General features: G+C 41.0%; 2 protein-coding genes across 2 annotated transcripts in view; one reads left to right on the forward strand and one right to left on the reverse strand.

Moving 5' to 3' along the window:
• AVEN (apoptosis and caspase activation inhibitor) overlaps window positions 1-16,314 on the forward strand; it is a 166,175-nt gene extending 149,861 nt beyond the window's left edge. The window contains exons 4-6 of the mRNA XM_042477767.1: window positions 1,496-1,591; window positions 3,668-4,019; window positions 15,812-16,314. Coding sequence (XP_042333701.1) covers window positions 1,496-1,591; window positions 3,668-4,019; window positions 15,812-15,927 — 564 coding nt within the window. The 3' untranslated portion in view covers window positions 15,928-16,314. The remainder of the gene's footprint in view (window positions 1-1,495; window positions 1,592-3,667; window positions 4,020-15,811) is intronic.
• Window positions 16,315-16,375: 61 nt separating this feature from the next.
• RYR3 (ryanodine receptor 3) overlaps window positions 16,376-21,936 on the reverse strand; it is a 423,771-nt gene continuing 418,210 nt past the window's right edge. The window contains 2 exon segments of the mRNA XM_042477733.1: window positions 16,376-17,317; window positions 18,929-18,980. Of these exon segments, the coding sequence (XP_042333667.1) occupies window positions 17,222-17,317; window positions 18,929-18,980 (148 nt within the window). The 3' untranslated portion in view covers window positions 16,376-17,221.

The raw sequence follows: 21,936 nt of genomic DNA on the forward strand, positions 1-21,936 counted from the left end.
GGAACAGAAATGACTAATGTGCTGTTGTGTGCCTTCAAATAGTTTCCAACTTAAGGTCCTATCAAGGGGTTTGTTGGAAAGATTTGTTTGGAGTGGGTTGTCTTTGCCTTCCTCTGATCCTGCAAGATTGTGACTGGCCCAGGTTTGCCCAATGGGTTTCCATGACTGAGTAGCATGTTACCCAAAATGTTAGGGTCCCAAAAGGGCACCCATAATCAATATTTATAGGGGAATTATATTAGTTCAGTTAAAGCTGCTGAGAGGGATTGGACAACTAAAGCAGAGATCAAGCTTGTGTATATTGGTTCTGAGAAACTGAACTCCAGAATTCAGGATCCAGATGTAGTTTTATTTATATAGAGAGGATCACCATTCATATAAAACACTCATACACACAAAGACACACACACACACACACACACACACACACACACACACTCTCAAGAACTAAGGACATAAAGACTCCAAATTAGTGATATTTGATTGGTTTAAGATTAACATTCCGTGATCATCTTTTAGTCCTTAGTTTAAAATAGTATGATCTTGGAGTAACAGATATGTAAACAATTGGCTGGAGATTTGTGGCTTCAGAGTATATAAAGCCAGTCATGTTCATGTGACAGCAGTAGAATGGTTACTGAAGAAATTGGATGAAGTGAAAAGATGTTACTAGCTTTAACATCTAATTTCACTCTTGCTTTGAATTTAGATTTCAGACTGGGCTATTGAGGATTTTGTCTGCAGCAAATTACTTAAACTTTTCTTCATTTTCTGTAGTTCCTGCACTTCTGTTCTAAAGTCTCTGTGTGTCTCAGAAAACAATCAGTTAATTCAAGTATGTTTTGAGTCAAATGATTAACAGTTTGAACATATCATATACCAACATATCAAACACCTTTGTGTCACAGACATTTGACATATTATTTGAATGAGAAGTAGACATAATTTAGACATTTCAAAAGCTGCTCTTATAATATACAAAAAAGTAACTGCTTTTGCATGATATCTCTTCTTAAGGCTACTATATGCTTCAAAGGAGTGCAGATACAGTGATAATGCTTTGAACTATGGGCACAAAACTCTTTGCGCCATTCTATAGTTGTGTCAGCAAACTAATTTCTAAATGAGCATGCATTTGGAATTTTTTATAGACCAGAGAAAAGTTTTCATTTTTCTGCCTATCTTTGATATTGGCCTGTTTAATACCATTCTAGCTTTACAAAATTGGGAGAATCCTAATTGTTGCATTTGTTACAAAGAAATTCCAGGAGTGGTATTAGAATTATCTAATTTGATAATGCAGTTAACCCCTTTTTTCCATGTGTTGCTGGTTGTTCAGTTATGTTCCAGTTCTTATATGTATAAATCCAAAGATCTCAAATGGATCTGTTGCCATTGTTGAAATGAATTCAGCACTCCTTGCCTGGTATATGGTATTTGTGAGGTCAGTATTAATGCAGGGTTGATCTGATTTTGATGTTTTACTGTTTTTCAGCTGTCTGGACTATATGTTGACTGCCAATCCTTAGTGCAGGCACTTGAAGAACTGCCTCTGCATCTCAGACTGAATGTGGCTGCTGAGCTGGTGCAGGTAACAGCCAGACTGCTTACAAATATCTTGATTATTATTTTAAACTTCAGTAGTCCCAAATTTTTTTCAATCGGTATGTGTTTTCCTATAATGCTTGTAAATTGTCTCACATCTGCAAGGCAAGAGGACTATTAAATGGAGGAATTGCCATCAACACTACTTATATGTCATTGCTTCCTTGAAATATAGCATTTTCCACATGCTGAGCCTATCTCAGTCAAGGCCAGCATCCCCCAAGAGCTGTTTGTTCCAGTTTTGTTGTTTCATATTTTTACCACTTCTTTTTTCCTTAGCAGTATTGCAGAGAAAACAGAGAATGTAAAAATGAAATGCATGTTATATTGATTTCCTCATTATAGCTTTTACAGATTCATTCAGGATTCCATGCACTGATACTGTCTGCTACATAGTGCATCTAATTCACAGTGGGAACTGCCATGTAGGCATGTATAGAATGTCTGTTTATGCCCAGGGTTTAGAACTTTCAGAAGCAGCATGAAAACAAGTGTATTCTGCAGATGAAAACAAAAATAAAATATTCAGGTAGTAGGATGAGTACTAATGAGACTCATGAGTTAAGCATGGCTGTTAGGCAAGATTACATTTTATCTAGTGCTAGAATCTGCATTAGAAAGAGAAGTCTGTGTGACTACTAAAAACAGTTTTGCTCTTGTGTGGGATTATTTGAAGTGACTCAGACACTGCTATTGCTCATTTTTCCTTGTTCCAGCTCAAAGTCCTCTGTGCATGTAGTAGAGAAATCTGCATTGTTTTGAAAGTAAAATACATTCTTAACAAGCGAAATGGCAAGACTGGATGTCATCTTTTCCGTACAGTTAATAGAGCTAAAGCAATTGCTCGCTTTTAAATACACCATTATGGGAAATTTTGTCTTGTAATGAAGTAATATACTTTCCTGCGGCACATGATAGAGGCATGTGGTCTGGATTTGTTTCCATTCTCTTTTTGCCACTGAACTGGCAAAAATCTGCTGGTCTAGATTATCCCGAAAATTTCTAATACCTTAATAGTCATCAAGTACAGATCTTTACTGTTTTTTGAGAATGAATGTTTCATATTGCATTGCTATTGTTTTTTTAATACTTCTAGTTAGATCAAATTTAAATGAAGATAAATTTGAAAGAATCAGTCATTAATATTTCAAGAGATAAGCATTTCACTGCCAAAAACAAAACAAAAATCCTTGCTAAACTATTAGTTCTTCTGGTCCTCCTGGCCTGATAATGCTATTTTTTAATCTTTTGTTTGTGGCATGGGAATCATGAATATGATTGCATTGTGAAGAAATAAGCAACACCCCTCCTGCCCCCCCCCAAAAAAAACCCTGTAAGCATAATATGGACAATAATTATCTTGTGAGCCACTTTGGGTCCCTTTCTGGGAGAAAGGTGGAATAAAAAGGAAATAAATAAATAACATAGCATAAAATATATATATAAAGAGCCAGTGGAGTTTCAAAAGCTTGCATGATGTGTTTTGATTGGCCCAGTAAAGGTATCCCTCTTTTTTGGCATTTGGATATTATTGCATTTTGCAATATGGCCAACATGGTTGCCTCTAGATATAACAAGTATAAAATTATGGTTGTGGTTGTTGTGTTTCCTTCAAGGACAGCAGCAGGACAAACATATCACAGGGTTGTCATGGCCTAAGATTGGTTCAGAGGGGGTTGCTCTTGCTCTTCTCACAAGTTAAGAGAGATGACTTACCTAAGATGCATTTACATGGTGGTGCAGGGATTCAAACTCTGGTCTCCTAGCTTTCTAAAAATGTGGTAAGGAAGAGAAAACATGGAGCCTCTTAAAATATTTAAATAATTGTTATTAATATATTAATAATTGTTGTTAATATATTAATATATATTTTGTGTGTGATATGGAAATACTATTGCTGCTTGTGTGTGTTTTCCTTAATGACTTGTATCTTCATAATATATATATATATATATATATATATATATATAATAGTAGTTTTTCTCACATTTAAACAAAACATCTCTTAAATTATATCATAGCACTCATGACTGTGTACCTTCCTCTTCTCTTATGACTGAAGGATGCAACACCTGCCATACTTCCCCAGATTAAGTTGAAAGGTAATGATGTTCCCAAGAAAAGTGGAGGTGAATTGAAGCAGCCTCTGGGGCAAAGTACAAATCCATCAGGCTCTTATCCTGCTGCAGACTCGGCTGCCCATTTAAAGGGGCCAAATAAAGATGGGCTCAATTCAGAGGCTCTCCAAAAAAGCCCTTCATCTTTATTCCAAGAAACAGATAATTTGGATGAAGACCTTGACCTCCTTTTGAAGCTAGATGCTCCTGTTAATCCTGAAAATAATTTTGAATTGGAAACATTATGCCCTGGTACAGCATCTGGAGAAGATATGAAAATGCCTCATGAGGAAAACGGTAAGTATTGATCAGGGATATGAAAGTGAAACTCATCAGTTGGAAAAGTTCTTGTAAAGGGGGGGGGGAGAGATAAATTAGATTTGTTTTATTGAGTAAAGTTCAAATCCCACTATTAACAATTTTTGAAATAAAGTCATTAATTAAGCTACTACTTAGATGGGAGAAAATTATGAAGATTTAACAATTTACATTTTCATAGTTGTCTAGGATTTTGCAAAACTGATTCTTGCTTATTGTTAGATCTCTAGGGTTGGGAAAATACTAGATTTAGGTCTAAGCATATAGAGCAAAGAGGAAAGAGATGAGGTTGTAAGGCAGGGTGGGTAACTGTAGAAAGATAGGAGACTTCAGAAGCCCCACAAGAGACCTTGAAGTGCCACCCTCCAACTGTACTTGCTCCCACAAAAATAAAATAAATCATTTTGTTTTGTATGGAATATCCCAAAATAATTTATAGGTAACATGAGGGCCATTTTCAGATTTCAAAATTGTTTCTTTGATCAGGAATTATTAAACTGAAGACATCAATTGACTTTCATTAAAAAAAAGTCATATTTTTAAAATTCTATCCAGCCCACATCCTGGCCGTGGGAAGCATGGTTTGTTTGTCACCCTTTCAATCTTTTTGCTTTTGGAGAAGGGAGAGGTGTTCTGAAGGAACTGTTATACACATTTGTTTTAGAAAACATGTTTATCACCCGTTGTTTAATTAACTTGGATTCTTCTACTGGGAGATCAGTTTGCAAACAGTATTTTTAAAAAATGTATGCCCTAATTATTTTCCACAAAATGGGACTCAAGACTCCTAACCATGAATGCACAATTAAAATATTCCATTCAAACATTCCATTCAAAACCATAAAATACATTTTTAAAAGCAATTAAAAACAAATAATTAAGAAACATCATGGAACCCACTCAGACTCTCCCTGACTGCCAAAGGCCTGCCTGAATAAAAAAGAAAGTTTCCTTGGATTGAGATTTATTGTTGCCATTGTTATTGTTGTTGTTGTTGTTATATTTATATCCTGCCTTCCTCCTGGTATAGGGACTCAAGGCGGCTAACAAAATTTAAAACATCCTAAGTTAAAACAGTATGAAACATTAAAAAAACAATGGAGATGGAAAGGAGATGGCATTGAACTGCCAAACTCCAAGCAAATTGTTTGACTCGTTTCATGTATATATTAAATAGTTTGGTGACAAGATAGAACTATAAGGTGAACAGTGGTTAAAGCATTGGGCAGAAGACTTCCTTGTCCACAACTTTTAATTCCAGAATATACAGGAGCCAAGAAGAAGGAGAAGTGGAAGAAAAACAAGATGCGTACTTATAAACATAGCAGGCATTTGTCAGGTGGTCTTTACACTCACTCACACAACTCATTCTCCATTTCACTGTCTGTTAGGGTTTTGATGGCCAGGAAGCAATAGCATTTGCCTGTCCACTGAGTCATAAACATATTGAAAGGATTGACTTCTCAGTATGGGTGTCTGTCTGTCCATTCTTTGAGCTTTAGAAGTTTCAAAGGTGTAGTGCTGCACAACAATTCATTTCATTCATTCATTCATTCATTCATTCATTCATTTTATTTATTGGATTATATCTTGCCTTTCTCCCTATGTGTGAGTGCCCAGACTATCACTCAAAGATCAGTTACTGGTAAGCAACCTCACAGTCTCATCAGTTTGTAGAAATTCAGTCAGAGAGAATTCAACAAAAGGCAGAGCTCACCTTGGGCATAAAGTCTGCATCAGAATGAAAGACTGCTTATTGGATTTTGTACAAACATCAGTGGTCTTGTCCTTTTCTTGCCTATAGAAATAGTTCTAGGACATGGGCTTACTTTAGTGATGTTGGTTGCTAAACTAACAAAACAGATTTGGTGGCTATGCAGTTTTGTAGACTGCAAGAAGGAAAATGTCAGGAAGGTCAAAAATAGACCTTTCCTCTCTAAATCAGTGAGGAGCTTATTTGAAAAATTGCTTCACTGAATGAATACACTAAAGAGGGATGCTTGAATTCTGGAGCCAGTGGTACAGCCTGCTAGCCAAAAGGCCAGGAAACATTGCCCGAGCACACAATCTAGCAGAATCCAGGGTAATGTCTGCCAAGTGACTGGCAGCCAAAGACATTTTGTTGATGACTGCTGGTTTTGCACCTACCTCTCCCCACCAACAGTGCTGAGCTAATAAGGGAATAGTAAAATAAGAGCTTGCTGCAGAGGTTTTGAAGGGAATACAAGGGACATTTAAATGTCTCTTTAGTGTATTTTCTAACGTACATTCTACAGATTGTAGAATGTACTATGAAGAAAGTAGAATCACCATCTCCTTCAGTACAATTACAATTGTGGCATCTATCTTTTGTGAGGAAGAGATGCTTGTTTCTGGAAGGAGACCTAAATCTGGGAATGAATTTACTTAAACAGATCTGAACAATTCTTCCTGTTCATTTCAAATAACCTCAAAGCCTGTTCATTGTTGTGACTAGGGACTGAAGGAGGGAGAGCTGTTCTGACGGTGACAGAGATAAACTAGAGGCTTGGTGGTCATCATCATTCAGTCTGATACAAACAAGGAAGTAACTTAATTTGGGTTCGTTGCCCACTTCAGATGGACTATATTTTTCCCATGGAGGAATCAGAAGTGAGTGAGACTTGGACAGCTGTCTAAAGTGTTATCTTGAGCCTTTTAAATGGTGTCACAACTTTCTGTGCAGCTCCCTGATAGGGAAGGAAGCATAATAAGATGACAGCTCTTTTCCTCTCCTGCTCTCTCCAGTCTTGAACATGAGCAATTGATTCCATATTAATTGCTTTTGTTGTGAAAAGATACCATTTGGACCTGGATAATTTGATTTCTGAGGGGCAGGTGTGCCAATTATCTGAGCAACTCTGTAAAGATTGTGGCTTAGGGGGCTAAGGTGGAGTACCAAGAGCTACTGCTTTTCTTATGTTTTTTTTCTAGTAGTCATGAGGTGATCCTAATCAAGTTTCCACAGTCAGAAAAGGCTTTGGTCAGGGACTGTCTAATCCTGGGTGAAAGAGACTTAAATTGGTGTGCTGTATGCCCTCCTCCCCACCATGTCCATATAGAAGGTTATACCTTCGAGTGAATTTTAACTGGAAGCTGGTTTTGGAACCAGTCTTAGCTGAAAATCATGGTACCTGTTGAAAAGAAGGTTAGTAAGTTGTGATAATCACCTTCTTTCAACTGTGGCATGAGATAATTGGTCTCCATGACGATGCAGAATACTCCTAAAATGGGGGTTCACAAAAGTCAGAAGAGATCACACATGTGTTCATGAGTGTATGCATACACACAAATATAGGTGGTGGGAGGCTTTATACCAGGGGTTGGCAACCTCCGGCCCATGGGCCGGATGCGGCCCGCGGAGGCCTTTATGCCGGCCCCTGACTCCTCCTGCCGCCGCTGCCAGTTGCGGCTTTTGCCCGCTATGGGCACCGCCATTTTGGGGGGAAAATGGAGGCGAAATCTCTGAGAGGGCTGCTGCCGTCACAAGAGCCCTCCTGGAGGCCCCGGGAAGGTTGCGCGAGATTTCGCCATCATTTTGGGCAAAAAATGGTGGCGAAATCTCGCGCGACCTTAGGGAAGCTTCTCGGGGGTCGCGCGAGATTTCGCCGCCATTTTGGGAAAAAATGGCCCAGGGCTAACGACGGTGGCAGCGGGCCTCTGGGAGGCCTGTTGGCCTCCGCTGGGGTCCTCCAGGAGGGCTCCAACAGTGGCAGCGGGCCCCTGGGAGGCCCGTTGCCGTCGGGGGGCCCTCCAGGAGGGCTCTTGCGACGGCAGCGGACCTCTCAGAAGCCCATTGCCTCCGCTGGGGTCCTCCAGGAGGGCTCCAGCAGCGGCAGCAGGCCCCTGGGGAGGCCCGTTGGCCGTCGCTGGGGCCCTCCAGGTGGGCTCCAGGGGTGGCAGCGGGCCCCTGGGAGGCCCGTTGCCGTCGCTGGGGCCTCCAGGAGGGCTCTTGCGACGGCAGCGGGCCTCTCAGAAGCCCATTGCCTCCGCTGGGGTCCTAGCGGAGGGCTCCAGCAGCGGCAGCAGGCCCCTGGGAGGCCCGTTGCCGTTGCTGGGGCCCCCAGGTGGGCTCCGGGATGGCAGCGGGCCCCTGGGAGCCCGTTGCCTTCGCTGGGGCCTCCAGGAGGGCTCCAGTGGCAGCAGCGGGCCCCTGGAAGGCCCGTTGCCTTCGCTGGAGTCCTCCAGGAGGGTTCTTGTGACGGCAGCGGGCCTCTCAGAGGCCAGGCCTTCGCGGGGGCCCTCCAGGAGGGCTCCTGCGAGGGCAGCGGGTCTCTCAGAGGCCCATGGCCTTCGCTGGGGCCCTCCAGGAGGGCTCCTGCGATGGCAGCGGGCCTCTCAGAGGCCGTGTTGCCTTCGCTGGGGTCCTCCAGGAGGGCTCCAGCGGCGGCAGCGGCCCCTGGAAGGCCCGGTGGCGGTCGCTGGGGCCCTCCTGGAGGGCTCCTGCGGCGGCAGCGGGCCTCCAGCACTGGCGGTCCCCGCTGGCTCTTTCCCGGCCTCTGACGGGACCTGGGGCCCTGTCAGGGGCCGGCAAAGAGGAGGTGGCCTGGCCCCTGGGGTGGAAGCTCCGCCCCCGGGGTGGGAGCTCCACCCCGGAGGGTGGAGGCGCCACCCCTGGCACCCGGCCCCTCCCCCGGGGGTGGAAGCTCCACCCCCCGGCTTTGGCCCCTAGTTGTCTGAGGGACAGCAACCCGGCCCCCGGCTCAAAAAGGTTGCCTACCCCTGCTTTATACCAATCCCCCATTCCAATAATCCTGTGCAGAATCAGTGAAATTACTGGATTCAAGGTCATTGAGGAAAGGGGAGGCTAAACCCTGCAGGATGACAGTGTTTGACATGGCAATGCCTCCTCCCTCCACCACAAATCCCATGAGCTTTATTGATCCCTCACCAACATTTGAATGTAAGCAGTGTGCCTAACTGACCATCAGGGACAGAGGTTTCAAGGATGGGGACCAATGGCAGCCACGGGGCTTGGAGGACCGCATGCAGGTTCCTTCTTTTCCAAGGCTCAGATATTCTGTATGAGCAGCCCATACATTCTGGAATGTCGTTAGAAACAGCAATTCAAGTTTGGGGCATCCAGGATTAAAACAGAATGGATTTTCCCCCTTTGCCTGTAAAGAGAAACTTTTTTTTTCTTTGTTGTAGTCTCTGTGTAGCAGAAACATGAGCTCTGTGTACAGAATTCTGTTTTGAAACCTTCCAGAGCTCCAAGGTTTTGGTAAGAAAGCTGCACCTTTTCCCCCAGCCCAAAGGTAGTGGAGGCATGAGTGGGATGCTCTTGCTGTGAAGTAGTGATACCCCCTCCCCCCATTCAGGGTTTCTGTTTCTACTTTTTTATATTTTTACTTTGCTTACTCTTCTTTTATGTTTTAATGTTTTTTGTCCTATGTTATTTTTTTAATTTCTGCTGTCGTTTCCTTCAGTGCTGTTACACAGTGGTTTTGATCAGCTAAAGGTCTTCATTAAGAGGTGTGTGTCATGTTGAGGAGTGATCCTCACATGGTTGGTTAGAAGAAAAACAATGGGTTATTTTCTCATAATCTTATTTTCATGAGGCAGCTTTTCTGTTATAGGGTTGACAGACTGATGACCATTCTGCAAGAAAAAGCCTTTGAGTCATAGAGTTTCCTAAGATGTCCGTTTTAATCTTCTGACAGATTCCAGTCCCTTTCCTGGTACTTCAGGTTTTTCTAATAATATCGGCATTGGACCACGGTATTTTGGCCCTTACAGGTGGAGGTTCTGAGATGATAGACAATTATAATTATTACATCATTGGAAGATATAGGCATAGCTAATTTGGAGAAAGAAGTATACTAGAAGCAGAAACAGGCACATTCTTGGGAATCTGAAGAAGGGAAAGAAAAGGAAACACTAGAAGCAGTTTGCCAGTAAAATGTTCTGCTGAAACTGTGTCCTTCTATTCTAGAAGTGGTGCAGTCTCATCCTTTTTTTTTTTTTTGGGGGGGGGGGATTCCTGACTTGGTGCCAGCACTGGAATGCATGGCTATCCAAGATGTTCAGATGATCAGGTCAATCTCTGAAGGAGTCAAACAAGAGTCAGTACTGAGAGAAAGTCCATTTATCCATTCATATATCAACATCACCAGATCCTCTGGTAGGGACCAAATCAAACAGGAAAATTGACTTGAATGGCTACATGCCTCCAGTTCAAAATTAAGTAAGATCCGCATCTAGTAGATGACTCCAATTTTTATGTGATTTATTGTACTAGTGTTTTGTCAAACAAAGGTCACAATTTGTTATTAATATCCTTACATAAATTAAGATCCTAAACAGATGGGCGAAATAAGTCTGCTTCTAGGCATCATCAGCACACGCCGTTTAGACACCGCATGCTGTGATGATGCCAGGAAGCAGCTTGAAGCTGCCCAGCTGCCCAGACATGGGTGGCTTCATAATGCACCAGCAGCATGGGGTTTACATGCTGCATGCCGCCAGAGCATCATGAAGTCGCCATGGTGCTTTAGTGGGGTTGGCAAAGCTGGCTTTTTCCTGGCCAAAAAAGGAATGGATCTTATCCACTTCTTTTTCAGCTATATTGAAGGTGGATTGGGGCCGCAGCGTGTGTTTGCCATGGCCCCAAGAAGTGGCTTCAAGCCAGTCTGTTTCCCCTGAACAGCATTATCAGGCAATCCATTATATATATCTCTGACTTCTTATCATTAGGGAATCCAGTTGTGACTTTTTATTCAAGCTGCCTGTTAGAAATTTGGAGATACAGATATACCTCAGATAACAAACTAGATGAACACTATCTCTTTAAGAGAAATTTGGTACCAGAGGCAAAAATAACGTGGAAAGAATAGGGATAGCTTCCAGCATCACAAGAAGAAATGTTCAGTGTGTGTGTGTGTGTGTGTGTGTGTGTGTATTCAAAACTAGCAATATGTATATGTGAAATGAAAGAACCAGATCAGGTAAGCCTTCCATAAGTAACAAAACCATTTAGAACCTCCTGGAGATCACCTGAAGGCTTCTTACAAAATGCATTCAGGGATGACATTTTGGTCCACCTGCTTCCCCTTTTCTTTTGCATTTTGATGGCAAATCTAATAGATCTGTGTTAAAAAAACATGCTTGGGGGTAGCTGGTGGGGCACACTTATTGTATCTGCTTTCACCTTTTCACTCTGTTCTTTTACCCATGCATACTCAGGAAGGGATTCTGGAAACAACTGCTATTTAACTTTACTGTTGTAAGCAAGTACATACCGGTATATTGGAACTGGCTAGAGTAGACTCCCATTTTTCCCCAGCACAAGCTTTTATTGCATTGTTTACTGGCTTCACATCAGCTTTAGAAGCCTATGTTAATCCTCACCATCCTTCCATTGTCAAAAAAACCCTTCCAGCTAGGACAAGGAAGAAAAAGGGAGACTAAGGAAGGGCATAAAAAAAGAACGTCTTTGTCAGAGGCTTTGATAAATAAGATATGCCTGGAGTGGTTTCTTCTGTTGATAAGCCCAATAAGGTCATCCATTAGGCATGAAAAGAATGTTTGAAGACTGGGTAGAAGAAATGAAAATGTGACTTCTTGAGTGTTCGGAAAATTCAACAAGGAGAGCCCTCCTGAAGCCTTCTTTTCATCCCCTGTTTTTCCTTCCCCCTTCATGGCCATATAGCAATAGCATTTACATTCTATACCATTTAATAATAATAATAATAATAATAATAATAATAATAATAATAATAATTTGTTTTATTTATATACAGTGGTACCTCGGGTTACGAAATTAATTCGTTCCGCGGCCGCTTTCGTAACCCGAAAAGCCTTCGTAAGCCGAATTGCCATAGGCGCTAATGGGGAAAAGCCGCGATTCCGTGCGAAAAAGCCGAAAAAAGCACCAAAAGTTTTTTCGTAACCCGAAAAAACATTCGTAACCCGAAACAATGACTCCCTATGGGATTTTTTCGTATCCCGAAAATTTCGTAACCTGGGTATTTCGTATCCCGAGGTACCACTGTACCGCTATTCCAAAGATCATAGCAGTGAACAGCAAGTAAGCTAATTAGCAAGTAAGCTAATTTGCCCCCAACAGTCTGGGTACTCATTTTAGCGACCTCGGAAGGATGCAAGCCTGAGTCGAGCTTGGGCCCTTTTGCTGGTCTTGAACTCGCAACCTTGTGGTTTTGAGTGAATGGCTGCAGTACAGGCATTTAACTACTCAGCACTCTCAAAGTGGTTTACAATTTGTAAGCCTATTGCCTCCAACAAGTGGGGCACTCATTTTACAGACCTACAAAAGAATGGAAGGCTGAGTCAACCTTGAAGCCCTGGGATCAAACTCACAGTGTTGTGGCTTCAGTACCAGCATTTAGCCACTGTGTCCCCAGGACTTCTTTATTTGATATTTAATTTTAATTGTCACTTTTGTAAATTTTTAATTGTACTGTGTTTTTAGACTAAGCTGCTTTGAGTCCCAATTTTTGGGGAAAAACAGGGTACAAATAAATATATAATGTTTAATTTCATTTTAGTAAATAATAATGACGATGATGATGATGATGATGATGTAATGACTGGAGGGAGGGGCAGTGGAAAATCCCTGCCAGCTGTATTGTCACAGCCAGTGCACAATTCAGATGTTATCTTCTGAGACTTCTGGAGGGCCTCCAGGAGGTCTCAGAAGGTGCTTGCATCATTGTTCAGTGGTCCTTTCTCAGCTTCTCCCCACTCCCCCTTGCAATCCATGACCAGGCTATGTTTGGAGTATGTGTGGTGGCAGGATAATTGGGGATCTTTTCCACCTGCTATATTCTGATATAGTTGTCAATGGTGACCCTCACTTGACTTTTACCCCTTATCTTCCCTCCTGGAATTACATGGATTTGTCAGGGAGAGGTGACAAAGGGGCATTCTTTGTATTTAGGTGAGAATTGTTTCTTCCATAGCCAAATCATGTGGCCAGAAACTAAGGCGGGGAAGGGGGTGATGAAAGACCTGTTGGGTGGTCATACTGTGTCAGAAGCAGCTACCACCACTGAAAACATCTCAGTCTTATGGCTGCCATTATGAGAGTGGGACAGTTTGCTCATGTACATGAGACCACTTAAGTTCTCACTTTACAGGGTGTACCAAAACAAACTTCATCCTACATCTGTTTGACTGGCACTTCATTCTTATGTTCACCTCAGCCTGCATTTCTGAGTGCATATATCCAATCTGATATGAGGAATTTAATTTGTTCCTCCAGAATGAATGTTGACAGAGACAACAGATGTGTCCAACAGGGGAGAACTGCAAAGGCCCCCAGATCCAGGGGCAATGATGTCTGTATCATTGGGAAGCCTGAGTCAGGGACGTAGCTAGGATTTTAGGAAGGGGGGGGGTCCAGACTAAGTGCCACCATTATAATGGGGCTTGGGTACAGTGGTGCAGCAGCACATACCATTCATTTTTCTAATGGAAGGGGGGGGGTCCGGACCCCTTGGCTATGTCCCTGCCTGAGTACACCTCATTGTCTTAGGATTGTTGTTAGTAGTCTACAGAGTATGCTGAACACTTTTTCTAATTCAGCATAAGAGGACAATGCAGATAGCCACAGACAAAATCAGCTACCACGGGTGCTGGTGACCCCAAACAACACCTTATGTTTTCTTTGTCTTGAATCCCTTCTGGGTATTGTGACTAGGGCAGAAGAAAAATGCAGCAGTTGTTGGTTGGTTATTCCTGTACTGGCCTTCTTGGCTTTTTCTGTTCCTCAGATATTTGTATGAGGCAGTGTCAAGTAGCTTCTGATAGTGATAATGCCAGTCAGCAGCAGCACCCAAAGTAAACAGGGCAGAAAAACATACCCTGTCACCCTTTTTGATCTTCCATCGAAATTAAGATGTTCAGTTTCTGTCATAGCAGAGCAAGCTGTCGATGTATGAAAATCTATTACAGTACTTTGTTTTCTAATACAAATTAAACATCACTATAATTCAGCTTTCCATCCCCAGATGCTTTTTCTTTCTTTCTTTCTAATGACCTTTTCTAGCTGTAGTTTAGTTTGATCGGGCATTAGAGAATAAATATAAAATTATGGCCTAAATCCAATTGGTGGTCCCATTTAGAGTTATTGAATGCGCAGGAACTTAATAAATCAATGCCTTTGCAAGTAACATTGATTCAGTGAGTCAGCTCAAGTTAGAACTAAGTATTGGAATTTAAACCAATTCTTTTATTTAATGAAAGATAAGTAACAATATTATCTTATCTACCAGATAATGTCACTGTTTTTTAAGTGAAAGATATTTTATTTGACTGTATCCCCTTTTCTCTAAAAACTCTACATAAAAAAGGTGTATCATATTTTTCACCTTCTTTAAAGAGTTCTTTTATGTATGCACAGTGAAACGGAAGTATGTTGATACCTCATTGGAGTGAGAGGTTCCCCTTGTGTTGTCCCCTTGTGTTGTGACTACCAGTTTTTGGGGAGCAGCAATATGTCATTTTCCCATTTCAATCTGTTTTCAGATCTGATTATGGGATGGAGATGGATTTGGTTGTCTTGGTAGATGACTTACACCAGGAACTGGACAGAGGGAGTGTGTCCCTGTTGGTTCTGCTGGATGTCTCAGTGGCTTTTGATACCATGAGCTATGATATCCTTCTAGGTGCGTCTCTGGATTGGGACTTGTGGACAGTATTTTACAGTGGTTTCCTTCCTTCCTAAAGGAGTGAACCTAGAAGGTGGTACTATGGGACTCCTATTTGACATCCTGATTATTGGTCTGTGGTGTCCTTAAGGGTTCTGTTTTGTCCCCCATGTTATTTAAATTGAAGTCACTGAGAGAGGTTGTCCAGAAATTTGGGTTTCGGTGTCACCAGTATGTGAATGACACTCAACTCTGTATCTTTTCTAACTCCAAGAAAGCTATCTCAGTACTGAACAAGTGTCTGTTGCTAATAATGGCATGGATGAGGGTAAGCAGATTGAGACTTAGACAAAATAGATGTGTTGCTAGTCATTCAAAAGGAAGATCAGAGAATAAGGAATCTGTTTCTGGCCACAATTGAAAGGGCTGGTTATGACCTGTAATGTCCTATATGGCTTAAGTCCAGACTGTCTGAAAGCCTGTTTCTTCTCAGAGCTACAATGTTTGTTACAATCTTCAGAGGAGAGGTTTCTCTCCATCTCACCAGGTTCATCTGGTGAGGACATGGGAAAGAGCTTTCTTGGTCGCTGTTCCAAAGGCTTAGTTGCCCCTTGCTGCTGTCTTTTCACTGGCAGGCAAAATCCTTCCTAATTAAATAGGCCGTCAGTCCTAACTCATTGGGGTAGAGGGACATGCAGTAGATATGATGCTTTTAATCTGTAGTATGTGTTTCATGTTTTTAAATTATTTTAAAATTAATACCCTAAAATGGTGTCTTAGTGGTAATGATTGCTTAATGTTCTCTATATTATTTTAACTATTTTGTTTTCACTGACCTAGTAAGCTGCTTTGCACCACATTTTGGGAGAATGGCAGATATAAATCAAATAAATAAAGTTGGCAAAACTCTTCTTTCCATGAGCAAAAATGCATATTCTTTCTTGTTGCCTTCCGGAGGGGTCATGCCTCACTGCTTATAACTGAATTCGCTTGGTACTCATTCACCCAATTCTTCAGAGGATGGGCCTTAAGAGAGTCCGCTTCCTAATTGGATCTCAGGCATGTCAGTACCAGAGCATGCTTGCCTTTTCTTTCTATTCCCCATAGGGCTTACTATTTTATGTTCTGTTTTTATTTTGTTAGACTGTTTACAGCTGGATGGAACTGAAGAAATTTGCTCAGCAGCTCAGCAGGAAGTTACATCCAAAAGTATTACTGAGGAGGAGCTTGAAGACTGGTTAGACAGCATGATTTCCTAAGGCCTGCATTTTGCTGTCATGCAAGTAACTGAAAAATAAATGAACATGACAGTAGCTAGGTATAGAATAATATTTTGTAAGTCCTTAATTAAGTAGCTGTTTCCTCTTGATTTTTAATTATGTTTCTCATCTTGGTTTGTACTGAAATTTTGAAACAATAAATCTGGATGTATTCCAGGTGAGATGAGTGTAATCAGCAGAGAATTCTATGCATCAGCATGTTGAAAGTGATATAATTATATTTGTTTGAAATTGTTTCTGAAAAATGGAAGTGCTATCAAAGGTGGCTTGTTTGCAAACCAATGTAGAAAAAGAGATGAAGAATTTTGGCTTTCCTTGTATGAGACCATATTTCTCAGAGTTGCAAAATAAAATAGTGGTAGCAAATAGTGTATTTGTGTAATCTGTGATGTGAGTTCACGTTGGCACATAATACACAACATTTATTTATTTTGTAAATTCTTTATTGCAGTGGGCACTTTTATTTGAAGGAAAAATGCATAAATATAGCAACTTTACCACTAGTTGATAATAAAGCATTACTTGTATTTGGCCTAAAATTTAGTTTTGTAAGATTGTGAGACACTTCATGTTTTTAACTGGTTGAATCTATTAAGTTATTCTGAAACAAATATGTAACTAACTTTCAAGTATTCCTTATGATAAGACAAGAAAGCAATACAATCAATTAACAAAAATGTCAATCTAAAAGGCCAACATTAAAAAAAACCTCTTGCATAGCTTTGTCTGGAAAGATTTAAGGCACTTAATTAGGGAAAACTATAGGGACAATTAAGTATTTGAAAAGTTTTAAGCACTGAAGAATTACAAACTTTCTATCTGTATCATTTCACTAAGAAATGGTATGGACTGAAACCAAAGCTTTTTGAAATACTGTTTGATATCACAATATGTGTCCAGTGATTGAGGCATTGTCACCCAACATTCAAGTTCTTAAATTGCAAATTTTGTGCATGTTACAAAGTAGGATATAGCCCTTTCAACTACACTATTTCTTATTTGATAAAGGTTAGGTTAAATGATTTATGAACTAGAACAATGAACTGAAAACACTTTCTATGCTGTTCCAATAAGATAACTGAAATCCAGACAGTATGAGGCTTTTTTATGCCAGGTGCAAAAAGCCCAGCTAGATTCTCATAAAATTAAGCAAAGTAATTTAGTATTTGAATAGGCTAACCACATGTGAATATCTATTCATTATTTAAATTGTAAGAATTGTATTTGTCTAGATTTTGTATGCCTGACTGTAGTAGCTTCCTTGTTGATGTGTTCATCCAAGTTGATCTTCATACTGTTTACGGAAGCAGTCTCCAGCTGGGAAGAAATCCCAGCATCTTTCTTGGTACATTTTCCACACATATGATTCCTGAAAGTTAGTGAAACACAAAATTTGAGTTGGATTTAACAGAATATGTAACATTAGCTCACTGATACACTATGCATTCCCAGTTGATACAAGTTTAATTTGCATTTTAGTTATGCTCCATTAAGAGTGTGTGGAGCTTGTTTAGTCCCTTTAAAAAACAGCTAACATAAACTGGTTTATTCTTTATTTTGACAATTCACACACATCATCTGTATAGTAAGAAATACAAAAGCAACATGCACACTGAGGTTGCAGTTTTGGTAGAATTTAAGATGGTCCAGGAATGTGTTAAATTACCACTTGACAACATATTTCCTAAATGATTTGTTCCTTAATGTTAATGGTTGGCTCAGATACCATGTTTTCTTTTATTGTGGTTTGTCTAGATGACTTGCCTCAGCACTTCTGCTCACTTGTTATTTATGCAGGTCTGCATTCTGTTGGCAATCCTAACTGGAGTAGACCGATTGAGTCTATGAGATTTACCAACATGTTGACTTACCAGTCAATAATTGATTCAGTGTGTCAACTCTTGTTGGGACTCGCTAAGCCCCTATCTTGTCCCTATTTTGCGGCAATACTGATACACAGTTTTCAAGTTCACTATTAGATGTAGTAATAATGTGATGTACAATATTGCCAAAATCCGACCATATCTCTCCGCCTCTACTGCCAAGATCCTGGTCCATGCCCTAGTGATCTCATGACTTGATTACTGTAACGTCCTCCTGGCTGGGCTTCCTCTTTCTCACCTCTGGCCTTTAATCTCTGTTCAGCATTCAGCTGCACGCATTATCACTTCCACCCACTGCGCTGACCACATCTCGCCTGTGTTGGCATCCCTTCACTGGCTCCCCCTCCCTTTCCGCATTCAGTATAAGCTCCTGCTGTCAACATTTAAAGCCCTCCACGGACTGGCTCCTCCTTACTGTTCGCCGCTTTGATCAAATTTTGGAAAAGCGGGTTACAAATAAACTATATTATTACAGTATTATTACTTATCAGACCTTCTTTCTCCTCACCTTCCCACCAGAGCCCTCCATTCTGGTAGTCAAGGTCTGCTGTCTCAGCCCAGGATTTCCTCTGCCCCATCCCGGATTCGCCCCTTTTCACTTGCTGCCCCTCACTCCTGGAACCTTCTTCCCCCACAAGCAAGAGCCATCACTTCTTTAACCAGCTTCAAAACGGAGTTGAAAACCATCCTGTTCAGAGAAGCCTTCCCAGGCATTGCATAATTGTCGCTTACTATTTGATGTTCTTTTGGTGCCTGTTTATCAAACCATTTGCTGTATTGCCATGTACTGTATATGCATTATCCTACTTGAGAGTATGTATTTTCCCTGGAAAATGATTAACCATCCATTATGAAGCCAAGCCCTCCCTCCAGTCCATTTGCCTTGGTCCAGGCCTTGGAGGTAGAGAGGAACTGCTGGGCCTCTTACCCTTTCCCTCCACCACTCCCTTCTCCTTCTGTGTCATGTCTTTTTAGATTGTAAGCCTGAGGGCAGGGATCCGTCTAACTAAAAAGATTGTATGTACAGCGCTGTGTAAATTTACAGCACTTCATAAATAAAGGTTACTACTACTACTACTAATAATAATAATGTTTACCTGTCCAGTGTGCTCAGTTTCATCCTTATTAATAAGATACATCAGAAAGAACCTGGAACAAAAATATGAAAGTACACATGGTGTTTTAATGGTTCAATCCTGTTCCTGATTCTTACGCAAACAAATAAAAACACAATAAGATAAAAAGGAGAGTTTTTATGGTTCTTTTGCTGATGTCTTAGAACTGGTTCACTATTGAATTTCTCATCATCATTTGACTTGATGCCACCTTTATTGGATAATCTGAAGTGTCCAGTGTACCACCAAATCAGTTTTCTTTGGATCCATTTCTGTTGTTGCAGCTTGATGTGGGCAAAATGCTTGAATCAGTCCATGCCCACCCCATCTAAGTTTGGCCCTTGCCCATTTTGGATGATGGGATCTAGCACAGGTGAGTCCAGGGAGTGGTAAATACTCTCTTTGTCAGGTGATGTCCCAACTTAAAGGAGGCTGTATGCACCCTCTCCTGAAGAGATTCTCCCTGGCCTGACAGGTATATGACAACTATTGACCTATTGCTCATATCCACCTTTTGGACAAGGTGCACGAACATACAGCTGGTGGGCTGCTTCAAACAATCTTGGAGGAAACAGATTCAACTTATTTCAGATTGATTTCAAGTCAGGATCCGCTACTGAAACAGGCTTGATCACCCTGATTGATGATCTATTCTGAGTGAATAAAAGAGGGAGTGCTACTCTGTTGATCCTCCTGGATCGCTGTAGTTTTTGATACCATTGATCATAATATTTTACTGGATTGATTCAGTGGAATGGGAAGAGGAGGCACTGTTATAAAGGCTGTGCTCCTGTCTGCAGCTATGGGATGCTACAGCAGTCCATCCTGTCCCCCTTGCTCTTAAATAGCTACATGAAGCCACTCATTGAAGTCATTAGGCGTGCTGATTTTCCATGTTATCTGAGAGCTGGGGAGGATGCCTGGATGTTGTAATGTGCTGGATGATGGGCCAGAAAGTGAAACTGAATTCTGATGAGATGGAGACTTGATGGATTTGTGATTTCTGCCTCTAGGAATTAGTTGGGTGATCTGCTCTAGCTTCACTCACTGAGGAAGTAAGTGTGTAGTTTGAAGGCATTGTATTCATATTTGTCACCAGAGACCCAGATTGATTCCATGGCTTAGAGTGCTTGGGACCAGCTGGTCTGCCAGATACAGCCTTTCCTGAACAGAGGTAACCTGACCACAGTAGCTCATGCGCAGGTAACCTCCCAGTTAAGACTACTGCAATACACTCTATGTAGACCTTCCCTTGAAGATGCCTCAGAACTGCAGCTAAAGCAAAACGTAGCAGCTAGATTGCTGAAAGAAGCAGCTTATAGAAGTCACATAACACCAGTTCTAAAGTTCTGTTGGCTACCAATATACCTCCAATTTAAATTCAAGATGCTGGCAATAACATTTAAAGTTCTAACAGCTTGGGACCTTGAAACTTAGAGGAGGGCCTCTTGCTTTTTAGTAGGTTTTATATGTTAGCCTGAGGACTGAGATTTGTTGGAGGGACCCTCCTCTGTGTTACAAAACTGGGAGCAATATATTGTGGGAGGATGTAGGGAGAATGCTATCTCAGCTGGATCATCCCAGTTGTGGAATTGCCTCATCTTGAAGGACCATTTAGTGCTGACTTTAGCTTCATTCTGAAGTTCAGTTAAAACTGCAGTTCTTATTAAAATCCTCAGGACCTAATCCAGTGTCTGTACACAAATACTTTATATTAACACTTTTATTTTAAAAACATATTGAATTGTTTTAAGAAGTTTTAAAAATGTTTAAATTATTTTATTGTCTTGCAATAAGATGTTCATTGTCTTGCATTTTAAATTGTTCAAACTGATTCTATTGTGAGTCATCCAGGTATTTTTCTATATGATGTTTTAATTTAAATAAAATAATACATGTAAATTAAATTAAATAATACATGTACTGCAACATGCAGACCTAGTCACACACACCCCTTTTACTTTTCCACATTTTGTTCTGTTACACCCTGCAACTGAAATTGATTTAATTGGAATTAAATCAGTTAATGAAGTACACAAGAAACTCAGCACTGTGTTAGAATCCTGATGTATTCTATCAGATGTATTGTAACTGTGGATGCTGGGGGGATGGGTTGCGCTTTAGCTAGGCTTTAGTGATAGTGATATGTAGTGCCAGGCTGGACCAGGTGTGGGCTATCTGGTGTCCTTGAGGATCTTGCTCGCAGAGGCTGGGAATGCAGTTTCGTTTCTGTGAGAAGAGCAGCTCAGGGAAAAGGAATGGAGGATGGTAACTAGTGAGGGGAAGGAGGGGTCCTGTTGCGCGGGCTTTTGCTAGGGGTGGAGCAGTTTGGTTCAGGGGGGAATTTATGCATTGGTTTGGCTGGGTGGGGTCAGTCTCAGCTAAGACACTGAGTGATGTGGAATTGCTGATTCTGGAACTATCAATAAAGTGCTGTTGATTTATCAATCAAGCTGACTGGTTGATTGTCCAGGATTCTGGTCTCGCACTCTGACACACTGTTAAGATGCAAAATATTTTTGGTTGTGGCACAAAGGATACAAGAACAAAAATATTTGATGGTCACATGAGTATTTACCCCTTTGTTTGATAAGCCTAAATGAGCTCTGCTGCAACCCATTGATTCCAGAAGCTAGCGACACAGTTGAATGGAGTCCAGATATATGGAATTTCAATACCTTATGTTCTCAGAAAGCCCTAAAGTTTGTTGGCAAATGTAGTTGAACAAACAGCATGATGAAAACTAAGGGAAATCAGAATAAAGTTGTTCAGAAATACCTATTGGGATTCAGTTATAAAAAATATCCCAAACTAAGAACCTTCCCTGGAGCACTTTCATATCCATTATTAGAAAATGGAAAGAACATGGCTAAACCACAACTCTGCTTAAAGAAGGCAGACCAATAAAACTCAGTGTCCAGGTTAAAAGGGCATTGTAATTCTGAAGATGCTAGAGAGACCCGCAGCTGAAATAGAAGAAACCATATGTG

The sequence above is a fragment of the Sceloporus undulatus genome, chromosome 1 (assembly GCF_019175285.1).
Source record: "Sceloporus undulatus isolate JIND9_A2432 ecotype Alabama chromosome 1, SceUnd_v1.1, whole genome shotgun sequence".
NCBI lineage: Eukaryota > Metazoa > Chordata > Lepidosauria > Squamata > Phrynosomatidae > Sceloporus > Sceloporus undulatus.